The following is a 17,957-nucleotide window of genomic DNA, read 5'->3' on the forward strand; positions in this document are numbered from 1 at the left end:
AGCTGGAGTAGCAATACTCATATCAGATAAAATAAACTTTAAAACAAAGATTGTAACAAGAGACAAGGGAGGACACTACATAATGATCAAGGGATCAATCCAAGAAGAAGATATAACAATTATAAATATCTATGAACCCAACATAGGAGCACCTCAATACATAAGGCAAATGCTAACAGCTATAAAAGAGGAAATCGACAGTAACACAGTAATAGTGAGGGATTTTAACACCTCACTTACACCAGTGGACAGATCATCCAGACAGAAAATTAATAAGGAAACACAAGATTTAAATGACACAATAGATCAAATAGATTTAATTGATATTTATAGGACATTCCATCCAAAAACAGCAGATTACACTTTCTTCTCAATTGCACACAGAACATTCTCCAGGATAGACCACATCTTGGGTCACAAATGAAGCCTCAGTAAATTTAAGAAAATTGAAATCATAGCAAGCATCTTTTCTGACAACAATGCTATGAGATTAGAAATCAATTTCAGGGAAAAAATTGCAAAAAACACAAAACACAGGAGGCTAATCAATATGTTACTAAATAACCAAGAGATCGCTGAAGAAATCAAAGAGTAAATCAAAAAATACCTAGAGGCAAATGACAACGAAAACACAACGATCCAAAACCTGTGGGATGCAGCAAAAGCAGTTCTAAAAGGGCAGTTTATAGCAATACAGTCGTACCTCAAGTAACAAGAAACATCTCAAACAATCTAACCTTACACCTTAAGGATACTAGAGAAAGAAGAACAAACCAAACCCAAAGTGAGTAGAAGGAAGGAAGTCATAAAGATCAGAGCAGAAAGAAAGTAGAAACAGAGAAAACAATAGCAAAGATCAATAAAACTAAAAGCTGGTTCTTTGAGAAGATAAACAAAATTGATAAACCTTATGCCAGACTCATCAAGAATCAATAAAATTAGAAATGAAGATCGAGAAGTAACAACTGACACTGCAGAGATACAAAGGATCATGAGAGGTTACTACAAGCAACTATATGCCTATAAAATGGACAACCTGGAAGAAATGGACAAATTCTTAGAAAATCACAACCTTTCAAGACTGAACCAGGAAGAAATAGAAAATATGAACAGACCAATCACAAGTAATGAAATTGAAACTATGATTAAAAATCTTGCAGCAAACAAAAGTCCAGGACCAGATGGTTTCACAGGTGAATTGTATTGAACATTTAGAGAAGAGCTAATACCCATCCTTCTCAAACTCTTCCAAAAAATGGCGGAGGAAGGAACACCCCCAAACTCATTCTGTGAGGCCACCATCACCCTGATACCAAAATCAAAGATACTACAAAAAACGAAAATTACAGACCAATATTACTGGTGTATATAGATGCAAAAATCCTCAACAAAATACTAGCAGACAAAATCCAACAACACATTAAAAGGATCATACACCATGGTCAAGAGGGATTTATCCTAGGGATTCAAGGATTCTTCAATATACACAAATCAGTGTGATACACCATATTAACAAATTGAAGAATAGAAACCATATGATCATCTCAATAGATGCAGTCAAAGCTTTTGACAAAATTCAACACCCATTTATGATTAAAAAATCTCCAGAACGTAGACACAGAGGGAACCAATCTCAATATAATAGAGGCCATATAAGACAAACCCACAGCAAGCATCATTCTCAATGGTGAAAAACAAAGCATTTCCTCTAAGCTCAGGAGCAAACAAGGATGTCCACTCTTGCCACTAGTATTCAGCATAGTTTTGGAAGTCCTAGCTATGGCAATCAGAGAAGAAACAAAAGGAATCCAAATTGGAAAAGAAGAAGTAAAACTGTCACTGTTTGCAGATGACATGATACTATACATAGATAATCCTAAAGATGCTGCCAGAAAACTACTAGAACTAATCAATGAATTTGGTAAAGTTGCAGGATACAAAATTAATGCACAGAAATCTTTTACATTCCTATACACTAACAATGAAAGATCAGGTCAACTAATATACGACAAAGGAGGCAAGGATATACAATGGAGAAAAGACAATCTCTTCAGTAAATGATGCTGGAAAAACTAAACAGCTACATGTATAAGAATGAAATTAGAACACTCCCTGACACCATACACAAAAATAAACTCAAAATGGGTTGAAGACCTAAATGTAAGACTGGACACTATAAAATCTTCGAGGAAAACATAGGAAGAACACTCTTTGACGTAAATCACAGCAAGATCTTTTTTTATCCACCTCCTAGAGTAACGGAAATAAAAACAAAAATAAAAATAAACAAATGGGATCTAATGAAACTTAAAAGCTTTTGCACAACAAAGGAAACTATAAACAAGACGAAAGTACAACCCTCAGAATGGGAGAAAATATTTCCAAACAAATCAACGGACAAAGGATTAATCTCCAAATTACATAAACAGCTTATGCAGCTCAATATTAAAAAAAAACTACCCAATCAAAAAATGGGCAGAAGACCTAAATAGACATTTCTCCAAAGAAGACATACAGATGGCCAAGAGGCTTATGAAAAGCTGCTCAACATCACTAATTATTAGAGAAATGCAAATCAAAACTACAGTGAGGTATCACTTGAAACCGCTTAGATGGGCATCATCAGAAAATCTATAAACCACAAATGCTGCAGAGGGTGTGGGGAAAAGGGAACCCTCTTGTACTGTTGGTGGGAATGTAAATTGATGCAGCCACTATGGAGGACAGGATGGAGGTTCCTTAAAAAACTAAAAATAGAACTACCATATGACCCAGCAATCCCATTACTGGGCATATACCCAGAGAAAACCATAATTCAAAAATACACATGCACCCCAGTGTTCATTGCAGCACTATTTACAGTAGCCAGGTCATGGAAGCAACCTAAATGCCCATAGACAGACAAATGGCTAAGGAAATTGTGGTACATATATGCAATGGAATATTACTCAGCCATAAAAAGGAACGAAATTGTGTCATTTGTAGAGATGTGGATGGACCTAGATACTGTCATACAGAGTGAAGTAAGTCAAAGAGAAAAGCAAGTATTGTACATTAACGCATATATGTGGAATCTAGAAAAATGGTACAGATGAACTGGTTTGCAACGCAGAGGTGGAGACACGGATGTAGAGAATAAACGTATGGACACCAAGGGGTGAAAGCGGGGTGTGGGGTGGTTGTGGGATGAATTGGGAGATTGGGATTGACATGTATACACTAATATGTATAAAATAGATAGCTAATAATAACGTGCTGTATAAAAAAATAAAATTAAGTTAAATTAAAAAAAAAAAACTGCCAAAAGGAAACTTTGCAGAATGACTATAAGATTTCACATTCTTACCAGTAGTTGTATGAGAGATGTGGATTCTCTGCATCCTCACCAGCATTTGCTGTTTTCACTTTTTAATTTTTGCTGTTCAAATACGTGTGTACATATACCTCGTTGTGGTTATAATTTGCATTTTCCTAATGACTAATGTGTTTCATGTGTTTATTTGGTATCCATATACCCTCTTTGGTTGAAGTGTCTGTTTATGCCCTTTGCCCATTTTTCTAGATTTCTGTATTGTTGAGCTTTGAAGCTTCTCTGTATATAACTCCTTTGTCAGATATGTGGTTTGCATCTATCATTCCAAAACTTGTCGTTTCATCTATAAAGTTAAAATTGTCTTTTAAAATATTCTTTGTAATAGAGTGGAGATTTGACTATTATTTGGAGGGGCTAGATGTATTAAAATCAATCTCGATTAAGACTCAATTTGCAGTAAAAATTTATGTGGGTTAGGAACTGAAGTAGTGTGTATGTGTATGTTTCTTTCATGAATGATCACCAAATGAAGAATATGCATGTTTTTAGTGGCTTACCTGAATTATATTTGATACAAGGAGGCAGATTAGACACCTACCCTGCAACCTCAGGCATTTTACTTAGCTCTTCTGAGCATGTTTTTTCAACCCATGAAATGGGGAGAAATATGTTTTAATTCCATTAATACTGTGAAATCGCTAATATAGCTCTAAAAAGATAAGGTATATTGTAAAAGCTCTCCTCCATTTTTTAAAAATTCACTTCTCCTTATTGTCTAGGGGACATTTGTTCCATTGTTTCCTGTGATTTCAGATTTTGGCTTGTAGACCTTCTTCACAGTCAAGAGTATCTTATACCAGAATGAGGATATCAGTTCATGTTGCTAAAATGGTTTTTTGCCCACACACAACTCTGATTTAAGGGGAAAATTTTAAATAGAATAAAATTAAAATAATTAATGTAAAGATTCTCAAGCAAGGTGCCTCGTACAGAGAAAAAGCTGCTAGAAGGGCTCTAAGGGCAGCTGAGAAAACCACTTTTCTCCTAAGAAAGAAGCTTCTTAAGGGACCAAGACATCAGTAGAGTACTCTGTTCTTGAGTTTCCAATTTGAGTGCCTGGAGCCAGAAGCCCTTTGGGGTTTAAGAAGGGAGGGACAGATTTGCTTGTTATCTATTTGTCAAAGCATTGCTCAACTGCTGTCCTGTTAGAAACAGCATTCCAAGGGTTGGCATCTGTCAGTATATGAAATTAATAAATATGAATATAAAATATGTCACAGAGGTTGATCTTTAAGTTATTGAAATTTGTACTTTTTAAAAACAGTTGACTAAATAGCAATTAGTTATATATAACCAAGTATATACACTTATAGCTATATATAATAGTTACATATAATCAAGTATACCTTGACTGGGTTTAAATCCTGACTCTGTGACTTACACACTGTTTGGTTTTGGTCAAGCTACTTAACCTTTCTGTGTCTTCTAATCTGAAAGCAGTATTAATGATCATATTTATACCATAGGGTTATTCTGAGGATTAAATGAGTTCATAAATGCAAAGCACTTGTAACAATTCCTGGCTAAGCTATTATTACCTGATTAGTAAATTAATTATATAGGAAATTGTTGATGAGAATATTAGATCTTTTAGCCAAAGGTGTTTATCTATGAGTATATTGCCCTCAAGGAAAATTTTACAGAACTTCTTTTTTTTTCGTTAGTATATGTATTTTTCATTCCAGTTATCATTGCCAACTTTATTTTGGACATTATGCTAAAATGCTTGGAACATTTAAATATCCTCAATTTGGGGACACTGACAGTTAACCAAATTTTGTTTAGTATGATTTGATTATGAAAAAGAGAAGTACAGGCAGTTCTGTATGTTTACAGAAAAGACATTTTACCTAGTCTGTAATGACTGTTTATGACTGATGAGTGGAAGAAGAAAGCAAAAGCTTTCTGGAAGGGCTGATCCTGTGGGATGGATGTGGGGAGAAACATTGTATATAAAGGAAGTACATAGATTGTTTTTTGTTTTTGTTTTTGTCTTTGAAGGCAAGGAGGGGAAGCTGAATAGTAGATTGAAAAGAAAGGTAGGAGTAATTGTGTGTGAGAACCATCTAAATTGTGGAATGGAGTGTCAATTAAACCTGTACTTAGAGGAGCCGTTGAGATGGTTTTTTTCCTGTTTTTATTGAGAAACAATTTACATACATCACTGTATAATTTTAAGATGTTTAGCATGATGGTTTTATTTACATATGTTATGAAATGATTCCTACAATTAGGTTCAACTGAGAATTTTTAAAGTTTGAGAAATTTGAACATTTTTCATGTTTTAAAACTTGTTTATTTTGATTCTATAATAGTACATTCTTAAATAATCTCTATGAGTCAATAGTCTTTATATTCATGCTAAAAATTTTTTTTCTTTTTTTTAAGGATTTCAGTTTGTTGAAATGAGCAGTCGTAAATCAAAGAGTAACAACTTAATACAAGCAGAATACCTTTCACAGGTTAGTATATATTTTCATTACTCTGAAGGTCTGTTACCATGCAAAGGTGATAAGAGAAGTAGTCATCTTCTTAACTTGAATTCTCCCCTTAGCATGTATGAAGAACCACTCTTTTCATTCTCAAGGGGAGAGTATCTTTGCTACTTCCTAATTTCAACCTCTAAGTCTTTGGATAGATGGAATCCTAACTTTACTCTGTCTTCCTAAATGTGCTCTAGTTCAATTTAGTTTAATATTATCTTTAGAGTTTTGTACTTCTTTTGGTAAATTTATTCCTGAGTATTTTATTCCTTTTGGTGCTGTTGTAAACAGAATTGTTTTCTTAATTTTATGTTTTATTTATTGCCAAGTGTATCTAAATGAAATTGATTTTTCTATATTAATCTTGTATTTTGTAACCTTCCTGAACTCATTTATTTTAATATTTTTTTAGTTTATTCCTTAGGATTTTCTTTGTATAAGATCATGTCATCTGCAAATAGAGATAGTTTTACTTCTTTCTTCCCAATCTAGATGCCTTTCATTTCTTTTTCTTGTCTAATTGCCCTGACTAGAACCTTCAGTATAACACTGAATAAACGAACAAGAGCAGACAACCTTATTTTGTTTTCGATATTGGGGAAATGCGTTCAGTCTTTCACCATTGAGTATGATGTTAGCTGTAGGTTTTTTGTGTGTTCTTTATCAGGTTGAGGAAGTCCCCTTATATTCCTAGTATGTTGAGTGTTTTTATCATGAACATTTAATATTTTCTTAAGTGCATATGTATCTCTTTTGAGGAGTCTAGTAGGGAACATACATGATATTTCTACATTGGCATTTCTTTTTTAAAGAATTTTTTGTTGTGGACCTTTTTTAAAGTCTTTATTGAGTTTATTACAATATTGCTTCTGTTTTATGTTTTGGTTTTTTGGCCATGAGACATGTGGGATCTTAGCTCCCCAAACGGTGATCGAACCCGCACCCCCTACATTGTAAGGCAAAGTCTTAACCACTGAACTGCCAGGGAAGTCCCTACACTGGCATTTCTATTTATCTGGCTTGACCAGAACTACATTTCTTTTAAACAAAAACTAAATGTTATTGGCATTCCTTTGTGAGACCTTACCTTCCTTCTTTTAGCAGGAAAATGTTTAATTCTGTTTTTTAATTTAACTTTTACATATCTTTGTAAAGTGAACAAATCTTCCATGTGTAGCTTAATTAATTTCTATACATGTATACACCTGTTTAGCTTTCATATCAGATCACTTTAGGATTTCTGAACCTCTGACTATTCACCGCAACTTCACTTTACCTCTCACTTTATTTTATACATAGTTGTCTCTCTAATAGACTTCAATGAAGTTTAAAAAAAGAAAAGGACTGAGGGTTGTCTTTTGATTTCTAGTGATCTTTTCTAGGGGGCAGAATACACACTATGATTCATTGAATCTATATATGCCCCTTTAATTTTTTTACAGATATCAGCTATTACCTATATAATACCTATATTGTATTATAGATAACTGCCTTTTTTAATCTTCAAAACAGGCCTGCCAGAAAAGTGTTATTGTCTCTTTGGCACCAATCTTCCTATGATTTCCACTTCCTCTATAACTATAAGTATGGATTATTTTATCCCCAGTGAATAATTTGCTTTGCTCAGCCTCTGGTACATGTAAAGAGAACTCAGATTTATTTCTTTGGTACGTGAAGGATCAGTCCCATGCTGTCAGTCTGGGAGAAGCAAATAATCCTGGAGGCTTCTTGTTTCTGTTGATGGGGCTAAATGTGAAACAGCCTCCTAAGGTTTTTGTCACTGGAGGACCTTTGTATTAGCAACAAAGCAGAAAAGGAATGATTTTAATGATCCATCTTTTTAAAGATCGTGATAGATTGGTTTTTTTTGTTTTTGTTTTTGTTTTACAACTGAGCCTAAGCCCTTCGTTCTAAGGCAAACTCAAAATTTAGGTCTTCAGAAGAATTTTTTCTTAATTAATTCCAATGATTTCTTATTTTATGTCCTAGGTGAATATAATTTCTTCCATATAATTGAGCACATCCTTATATGCTGAGTTACTGCTTTTTTGCAGGTTGTTTCTTGAATGTGTCATTTCTTTCCAAATATATTCATTTCTTTCCAGTATATTTGCAGTGTTTTTTTAGGCATAGATCATGTTCTTTTAGTAGTATTGTGCTCTGCATCTAATAGGCCCTCCATAACTATATGGACTTTTAAATTTCTTTTGTTTCCTCGGAATCCTGACCTCTGTGACAGATAGCTATTGATAAGGCTTGAGCTAAACCAGTTTAGATGTGTTGGTCTCTAGAGACTGAGGTGTGGTTCATGAGCATTATTAAATTAGATTACATTATTAGATTCTCTCCTGTCTTTGTTCGTTGGCTGATATGTTATGCAAAGTGAGGTATTCGTTCATTCACATGGATTAAAACAGCCCTCAAATTGCTGATGTAGCCTAAAGAACTAATTCTTTCGCTTGTTGAAAGCTTCATAACTAAGTTCTCATCCTTTCTCTGGGACTTGAGATAGGTAAAAAGAATTGTTAATTTTACAACTTAGGAAAATGCCAGACGTCATGATGTGATAAGTTATTTAGGGAGGGTTGAATTGATTCGTTAATACCTAATTCTGACTGCTATAAATATATATTCTTGTTCTTTTTTGATTGCATATGTAATATTTTCATTTATATTTATTCACTTTATTTTTATCAGGTACAAAGAATTTTACGTGAAAGATTTTGTCATCAGAGTCCACATAGTAACCTATTTGGAGTACAAGTACAATATAAGTAAGTTTAGCTATCTGCTTGTCTGTTATGAAACTACTTACAGATGCCTTTAGGTTTTGCACAAATTGTCATACACAGATTTTATTAATCACGGCTAACAGACATTTTATAGAGGTAAAGATTTTGCTTTGTATATAAAAAAATGACTGTTGTGAAGCAAGAGCAGATATCAATATTTCCATAGTGAAAAAAACCTTTTAACTTTCAATCTTGTATCATTTCTATAATCTGGTATTATGGAGAGAATTCTGAGCTTGCACCTAATACTCAGCAGCCAGCTGTGGAGTGAAAGGTCCTAAGAGTTGCCACTGTTGTCCCTTGTCCCATACCATCATAAAGACCAAGGTACTTCAGTCTTACTTGGTTTCTTCTTGAGGTTTCCAGAGAATCAGTATTTGTGTTCTTCTCTGTAGGACTATTTAGAGCATAAGTCAAGTGCCCAGAAGAAGAGAAAAAAGGAATGTCTGTTTTTTGTTCAAATTCAGCTTTTAAAAAGTATTACCTAGCAAATTATTTCAGCTTTCCTTTTTAAATTTTGGCCTATTTATATCATTTCAGACACCTAATTGAGCTGCTAAAAAGAACTGCTATTCATGGAGAAAGTAATTCTGTTCTCATTATTGGACCCCGAGGATCAGGAAAGACCATGGTAAAAGCTGTTGATTTCTGATGTTCCTTTGCTTTGTAGGCGTGTGATGATTCTTAGGGACAACACTGGAAATGTTTTTCATTGTTTTCATCATTGTGTTACTAACATTTTGCTTTTTTTTTTTTTAATTTAAGTCACAGAAGACATGCAAAGTCTGTATAATGTTAGAGTGGTATATTTGAGTTGAACAATCTTTTTTACCTTTTTCTCCCTCACAGTAACAAATTTTCAAATAATGTTTGTTCCATCATGGTCTTTTATCCTTGAAGAATTTGTGATTGCCAATGGACAAAGCAAACTAGCAGCTATTGAGCCTGTACCTTGTGTCTTTTGTTTATGTTCTGTCATTTATTCTTTACATTAACGCTGCAAGGTAGGTTTGGTATTGTCTCTATTTGTAGATTAGGTAACTATCATACCATGCATTCTTTTTTTTCCTTTTATTGTTTAACCCTAAATCAGGCAGTTTTTTTTATATGTACACTCACATCTTCTAGAATTCTCTTCTACTTTCCCTCTTTACTATATTTGCTTAGTCACCTTCAAAAGATACTGTTGCTTTTTTCCCTCAGTTTCTCTTTTCACATTCTTTATTCATTATATAAGACAAATTATGGCTGTTATATTGCAAGTATTACTATTTAATTATAAAATCTGTTTTCTGCTGTGTTCCATGCAATAAATTTAGATTTCTCACTAATATGCTTTTTATATTATGTGTATAAGTAAAATTGTGTATTTTTTTATGTATTATTTTATATTAAGTAAAAGTATGTAAAATAGAAATAAAATTACATTTTTATTTTTTAAGCAGTATGTTTTCACTGTACATTATGTAAGATGAGGAAATTAGGACTTTAGGATTTTACTGTTATCACCCATTTCCAGTATTGTTTGAAGTACATCAGTTGGGAATTTAGATCTAGATAATTTCTTTTCTTTTTTAATCTTTTAAGAGTTTTTCATTTATTATAATCACATTTACAGTAGTATTTATTTTTGACTCTTTAATTTAGTTCAGTCCTTGTATATAACCACTGTTTCTTTATTCTTGGTTTTTTATTACGATTTTCCTTTTTGTGTTTGACTTCAGTGCTATTTGGGGTAGTTTTTACAAGAGACCCATGTGACTAATATGCTTTGGAATTATTAGACTATTTAAAATTATTAACAATAATTCTATTAACAGTAGAAAAACTGAGCAAAGATATGCACAGAAAGATCATAGGAAATTAAATACAAAGCAATCTTAAACTTACAAACATGTTCAGTTTCACTCATAATTTAGTAAATTAAATAAAAACTATAGTAATTTTCTGTATCAGGTTGACAAAAAGATCTGTAAGATTGATAACATACTGATGTTTTTGCTAGCGGTATAAGTTAGAATTAGACAAAATCTAACCACACTACAAATGTGTATACACTTTGACTCAGCAACATTTCTAGGAATTTACCATTGTGAAATGATACGTGTACAGTTACTTATTTCAGCACTGTTTGTTAATAGTGAAAGATGAGAAACAATGTAAATGCCCATCAACAGAATACTGGTTAACAAATCATGGTACATCCATCCATATAATGGACTATGATACAGCAGTAAAAAAGAATAAGGAAATATTTGTAGACAGTCCATAAAGAAAAGGAAGAGAAAAAAAAGTTCATATTTCTGTTGGTTCATCTGTGAACCAAAAATTCCCTGAAATGCATTTTTTTTTTCCATTTTTTTTTTTAACATCTTTATTGAAGTATAATTGCTTTACAATGGTGTGTTAGTTTCTGCTTTATAACAAAGTGAATCAGTTATACATATACATATGTTCCCATATCTCTTCCCTCTTGCATCTCCCTCCCTCCCACCCTCCCTATCCCACCCCTCTAGGTGGTCACAAAGCACCGAGCTGATCTCCCTGTGCTATGCGGCTGCTTCCCACTAGCTATCTATTTTACATTTGGTAGTGTATATATATCCATGACACTCTCTCACCCTGTCATATCTCACCCCTCCCCCTCCCCATATCCTCAAGTCCATTCTTTAGTAGGTCTGTGTCTTTATTCCCATCTTGCCACTAGGTTCTTCCTGACCTTTTTGTTTGTTTGTTTTTTCCGTAGATTCCATATATATGTGTTAGCATACTGTATTTGTTTTTCTCTTTCTGACTTACTTCACTCTGTATGACAGACTCTAACTCCATCCACCTCATTACAGATACCTCCATTTCATTTCTTTTTATGGCTGAGTAATATTCCATTGTATATATGTGCCACATCTTCTTTATCCATTCATCCGATGATGGACACTTTGGTTGCTTCCATGTCCTGGCTATTGTAAATAGAGCTGCAATGAACATTTTGGTACATGACTCTTTTTGAATTATGGTTTTCTCAGGGTATATGCCCAGTAGTGGGATTGCTGGGTCGTATGGTAGTTCTATTTTTAGTTTTTTAAGGAACCTCCATACTGTTCTCCATAGTGTCTGTACCAATTTACATTCCCACCAACAGTGTAGGAGAGTTCCCTTTTCTCCACACCCTCTCCAGCATTTATTGTTTGTAGATTTTTTGATGATGGCCATTCTGACCAGTGTGAGGTGATACCTCATTGTAGTTTTGATTTGCATTTCTCTAATAATTAGTGATGTTGAGCATCTTGTCGTGTGCATTTTTTTTTAATTTATTTAATTTATTTATTTTTGACTGCGTTGGGTCTTCGTTGCTGCCCATGGGCTTTTCTCTAGTTGCGGCGAGCAGGGGCTGCCCCTCGCTGCCGTGCGCCGGCTTCTTATTGCAGTGGCTTCTCTTGTTGCGGAGCATGGGCTCTAGTCACCCGGGCTTCAGTAGTTGTGGCACGTGGGCTCAGCAGTTGTGGCTCACGGGCTCTAGAGCGCAGGCTCAGTAGTTGTGGCACACGGGCTTAGCCGCTCCATGGCATGTGGGATCTTCCCGGACCAGGTCTCAAACCCATGTCCCCTGCATTGACAGGCAGATTCCCAACCACTGCGCCACCAGGGAAGTCCCCATTTTTTTTATATATATAAATTTATTTTTATTTTTGGCTGCGTTGGGTCTTCATTGCTGCGCAGGGGCTTTCTGTGGTTGTGGCGAGCGGGGGCTACTCTTTGTTGCGGTGCATGGGCTTCTCATTGCGGTGACTTCTCTCATTGCGGAGCACGGACTCTAGGCACATGGGCTTCAGTAGTTGTGGCTTGCGGGCTCTAGAGCACAGGCTCAGTAGTTGTGGTGCACAGGCTTAGTTGCTCCGCGGCATGTGGGATCTTTCTGGACCAGGGCTAGAACCTGTGTCCCATGCGTTGGCAGAAGGATTCTTTACCACTGCACCACCAGGGAAGTCCTTTCATGTGCTTTTTGGCCATCCATGTGCTTCCCTAAGATATTAAACACTAATATAGTGAGTTATTTCTTGAGGGGGGGATATGGGAACAGAGGTAGGAATCTTTTCACTGCATATCTTTTTATACTTTTTGAGGGGTAAACTATATGACCATACAATCTATTTTAAAAACTAAAGAATGGAAAGTTGGTTGAAGGCAAGGGTAAAAACCCCAACAACCTGCTTAACAGAACAAATCACTAAAGTCATTCAGACCACAGAAATACAAAAGAGAAATGAAGTTTAGTAATATGGGGAAATGTAAAAAAATATTTTAAATACATCAAAAATTATTTTGCACATTACTTACAACATGGCTGGGATTGAACTCTTGGGTCACAGTTTTTTCTCCTTTGGAATTACATAGATTTTATTCAATTTGTATTCTGTGGGAAAACTCCAAGGGTAGGCTTTTCTTTTTTCCTTTATAAACTGGATAGTTTAGATTATGCAGTCATAACAACCCTAAATTTCAGTGTCTTGACACAAAAGAAGTGTATTGTTTACTTTTGCTCTATGCGTAGTGTGGATCAGCAAGGGGGCACTGTTCTCTGTAGTCACTCAAAGGAAGTGGTGGATGTTATGTCAGCATTCCTCCACAAACACCCCAGTGGAGGAAAGGGAGCATGATGAATCATGGACACTCTTAAAGTTCCTATCCAGAGGTGATACAGAACACATCTCACAGTTCACTGAACAGAGTGAGTCACATGGTTACACCTAATTTCAAGAGAGCAAGGAAGTACATTTTTCCTAGGTGCCTAGAAAGGGAGGTTAAGCAGAAGTATGGTGAACATCACTGATGACCACCACAGCTAACGTGTTTTGAGTTTGTTTGTGATTTTTCCTTGTCTGGATGCTTTTAGAATTTCTCTATCTTAGCAGTGTGAACATTTCATAGGCTATTTCCAAGTGTGGGTCATAAAAACTGAAGCTCTGCAAACCCTCTTAATGTGAATTTAAGTCTTTCTTTAGTAAAGGATAGTTTTCCTTTCTTTCCAGTTTTCATTATTTTATTGTCTTTGGAAAACACATTATCCTATGTATTTTTGAAAAACATTTTTACATAATACTTTAGTTCTTCAAGGAGCTCCATAGTGATACTCTTGTATCATCAGTAAAGGAGAAAATGAGAATTAGGAAATCAGTACATTAGACCTGTTATTCTGTCGTACACTGTGCATCTTGAAACAAAATAACAATACAACAGAGAAGTTGAATCTCAGTGATTTATACATCAAAGTGTCAAGCCTAAAAATATAACTTGAACAGCTAATGACTGAATTTATTCTGAACTTTCATCTTGGAAGTTTGTCCCTAAAGGCATGGAGAAAGTTCAGAAAAAAAGTAAACAGAGCTAGTAAATGCTTACAAAGATGTATAAGTAAATACAAATTAAAGCTATACTCCATTTCATTAGTAAATTGGCTAAAATAGATACATTTTTTACAGAAAAAGTAAGCAGATAGTACAGAGTTCCCATATAATCTCCACATACATACATGCACACACGTGCACACAGTTTCCCCTATCATTAATATCTTGCCTTAGTGTGGTACATTTGTTAAAATTAATGAAAGTGATATTGAAACATCATTACTAACTAAAATCCATTGTCTACATTAAGGGTCAGTCTTTGAATTCTAAAGTCTATGGGTACAACACACTGTTCTGGTGTTTTGACGTCATTTATCTAATGTGAGTTAACCGGAATATGGAAGAACCCATACCTGGTATTCCATTTTGGTACAATTTAATTTATTCCTACTGCACTCCAATATTGAGAGGTCAAAAAGATAAGGAGTATTGTTTAACTCGTGCCACTTTTGTGATTTGTTGTGTGTGTGGGAGTATCCTGAGATATAAAATAAGTTATTCTTAGATAAGAATTTTATTATGTAATATAATTAGTATAATTATATATATCATAGCATTAGTACAGTCATGTGTTAGTAATATTATTAGTATAATCATGTAAATTTGAACTTAAAAAATAAGATTACAGTATATTTAAAACACTATCCTTGGCTAAACTATCCAAAATACAAAAATTCAGAATCTACAGTTAAGCGATAAAGGTAACAGATATTGTGGTTTGTTGTATTTCAAACATTTATTTTAAAAATAGATATGGTTCCAAATGACAGATTGGACCCTGGAAAATACTCTTCTATATAGAGATAACTGTAGACAAAGAAACTTGCTAGATGGTTAAGTAGGATGTTTCTTCTAGTTGATATTTCTTCTAGTTGCATATTGTTGAATCTTGTGTTCCTTAAAGTATTTGGGAATAGTAATAGTAGGTAAGCATAAAAATCTCTGGATGTTGGCAGTTCTAAGCAAACTGTGCTAGTATGTTTGTAAAATTAATTTTTAGCTACAAAGAATGTGGAAATGGGGTAGCCAAATTGGTTATGCTGGTTAGTGTAACATAACCAACTAAGTTTTTTTAGTACATAATATAGTTTAAAATATTTGAAAGGATGACATTGTTTCCTTGAAAAAAAACTGGCATTATGTGATTGGTAACCTAGCCAATTAACACAGTAAATTTTAGCAATATCCAGAGTGGAACTAAAATTATTATTTGAAGACATACTTGCTAATATCATTTCAGACGGTCACACCTCATAAAAAAATTGTGAGCTAATTCAAGCAAATCATAGCAACCTGGTGTTAAAGTAAATTCAGTGGAAAGAGGCTATAAGCCTGTTACAACTCTATGCATATGTAAAATGAAGGTATTATTATTAACCCTGTTTCATTCTGCAAAGAATTTGAAATGGTTTTGAACAATTCATCAAACGTGAAATGATTTTGAACATAAAATCAGAGCCAGGGAAATATAAATATTATGTAAGTAAAATATCAAGAGGTGGGGGCAAGAACACAGCAAGTTACTAAGAGAATACAGCTGTATCATTTGGGGACTAACTCTTGCGATAGGGTCTGACTTGATCCAAAGACAGAAAGTACCACCTCATCTTCTGACAGTTTTCTGTAAAGAATGTAACATCTCAGCTGGGCTTTTACTCATAGTATGACAGTTGACATTTTGAGATTGTCTTTTTTTAAGAGGACTTTTTTAAGAGGACTACCTGTGATCTGAGGTAGAATTCCATATGCTTTAGAAACTATACAGATATACCAGGAATAGCTAGTATGTTTGATATACTGTTGTGAAACCTAATAATTTAAAATGAGGGTATTTGTTTTCTTTCTATTGCACAAAGATATTACAGTGACAAATAGAGGTAGAATATTGCAAATACAAATAGTATTTTGTTTTTCAAAATAGCTTACCAGTTGTCTCAGTGACTTTGTTGAATAATCCTTTTTGTCCTCACTAAATTTTGATGCCATCTTTATTGTATACATAGCCTAATTTCCTGGACTATATATTTTGGGATAGTACCGTTCTATTTCTATTTTCATATTAAAAAGAATAATCTGCCATTACTCTTCCTTTTAAAAAGCTTTATGTTTTTTCTTAATTCTATTTATTTTCAAATTTAAGAAAATATGTAGTATTAATATGAAGAGATATATATGATAGTGCAATATGAGTGATAAGATGTCACAAATCAAAAAATATAAAGAATGTAAGTATGTGGCATAGAAACCTGTAATTATAAAAATGTGAAGCTTTATAATTGAACAGTTTACGGTGGCATAACACTTTCTGGGTATTTTTAGTAGTAATTACTATTATATTTTAAGTATATTATTAGTATTAATAATTTTTTTTTAATTGTGAGCTCTAAGTTTAATAAGGGCTTTCTTTGCTTACCTAGCAGCTAACAAAGGCAACATCTCTTTTTTCAGCTTAACCTCTTGGTATTTCTTTTTTAATTTTCATTTTAAGGTAACATACAAAGTAGTTCACAGTATTTCATAAAAATTGCTGTATTGGGGGCAGACATTTTGCAATCATTTAGCATTGTTCTTGTACTTATTTTCAATAGCTTTTAACTGATTTCAATGATAATTTTGTAGAGTAAATGGTGGAGACATATAATGAACTGACTGAGACATGAAGTTCTTAAGTGGCCATAGTTTTATGTGACTTCTACTATAGAGAAGTATTTCTTTGAAAACTTAAGGGTTATTTCTAAACATTTATTAGAAGTTTGGGTAGCTGATTGAGAGAGTGTGGCATCAGTCCAGGCTCTGGCATCTTAAGAGTCAGACTTTAGGAGTTCTAGTTAAACCTTCTATCTACAGAGAATCTGCAAATTTAATTGTTGATTTTAAATGACAGTCTGTTTATATTCTGTTCCTATTACTCATATTTTAAAAAAGAATATGGGCTTATCTTTTACCTATTATTAAATATTTCATAAACTTTTTAATATTATTTAGTTAATAAACCATGCTTTGAAAGAACTAATGGAAGTAGAAGAAATGAGTGAAAATGTATTACAAGTTCACTTAAATGGTAAGTATGTCCTCATTTTGCTATTGGAAGTGATGTAAGCCATGTGAGCTTTTTATATTATGAAACTTAATTTACTCATGTGTTTTAAATCTGCATTAATAACTATATTTTAAAAACTAAATCCTTGTTTAACAACTTTTACTTTAGCACACTGTACACAGTGTTTTTAGAAATTAAAAAAATATTAATAAAGGAGACACATAAGGTCTCTTGTTTTTTATCTTGATTTTCTTATCTTTTTTTTAAATAATACTAATCCCAAGGAAGATGGTTCTTTGAGTCTATTAAATGTTTTCACTGTTGAGTTTTTAAAAGGAAATAATGTACACTAACAGGCTTTGACTTTTTTCTTTCTAGTTAAATTTTAAAAAGCATTAGAAAACTTGCTTGACTGGAAAATAATCTGCATTGTATCAAATACATATTTCATTTTTATTAAATACTTTAAGATGGGCTTTATTTCAGGACTGCTGCAGATCAATGATAAAATTGCCTTAAAGGAAATCACAAGGCAGTTAAATCTGGAAAATGTAGTTGGAGATAAAGTTTTTGTAAGTATCATTTTCATTATTTTATTAAATAGGCTTCAAATTAAAGTCTGTATAGCATAGATACGTTTATATTTTTGGAAGAGTAGGAAGAGTTCAGAGATTCTAAATTGAAATATGCAAGATTCTTATCATAAGAATGTACAAAGTACTAGGATGCATTTATTCATCAAATCTTTATGTTTAGATTTTTTTGAAGTAGGTTATACTAGTTATAAAATACTTCAAAAAATCCAGGTTTGTGTAGATATTATCTGAGTTTGTTTCTTTATCTGTAAGATAAATATTATGATTATCT

At 33.5% G+C, this 17,957-nt stretch overlaps 1 protein-coding gene across 4 annotated transcripts in view; it reads left to right on the forward strand.

Moving 5' to 3' along the window:
- The window catches only part of ORC4 (origin recognition complex subunit 4), a 105,221-nt gene that overhangs the window by 54,555 nt on the left and 32,709 nt on the right, over nucleotides 1–17,957 (forward strand). For 3 of the 4 annotated variants that reach the window (XM_082397247.1, XM_082397244.1, XM_082397245.1), the window contains exons 2-6: nucleotides 5,762–5,835; nucleotides 8,554–8,630; nucleotides 9,189–9,279; nucleotides 17,036–17,111; nucleotides 17,577–17,662. In XM_082397247.1, coding sequence (XP_082253373.1) covers nucleotides 5,779–5,835; nucleotides 8,554–8,630; nucleotides 9,189–9,279; nucleotides 17,036–17,111; nucleotides 17,577–17,662 — 387 coding nt within the window. In that variant the 5' untranslated portion in view covers nucleotides 5,762–5,778. Of the gene's footprint in view, nucleotides 1–5,760; nucleotides 5,836–8,553; nucleotides 8,631–9,188; nucleotides 9,280–17,035; nucleotides 17,112–17,576; nucleotides 17,663–17,957 lie in introns of all 4 variants that reach the window. The other variant, XM_082397246.1, reaches the window with a different exon arrangement.

This window comes from Balaenoptera borealis (assembly GCF_965194805.1).
Source record: "Balaenoptera borealis genome assembly, chromosome: 6".
In the NCBI taxonomy this organism is placed as follows: Eukaryota; Metazoa; Chordata; class Mammalia; order Artiodactyla; family Balaenopteridae; genus Balaenoptera; species Balaenoptera borealis.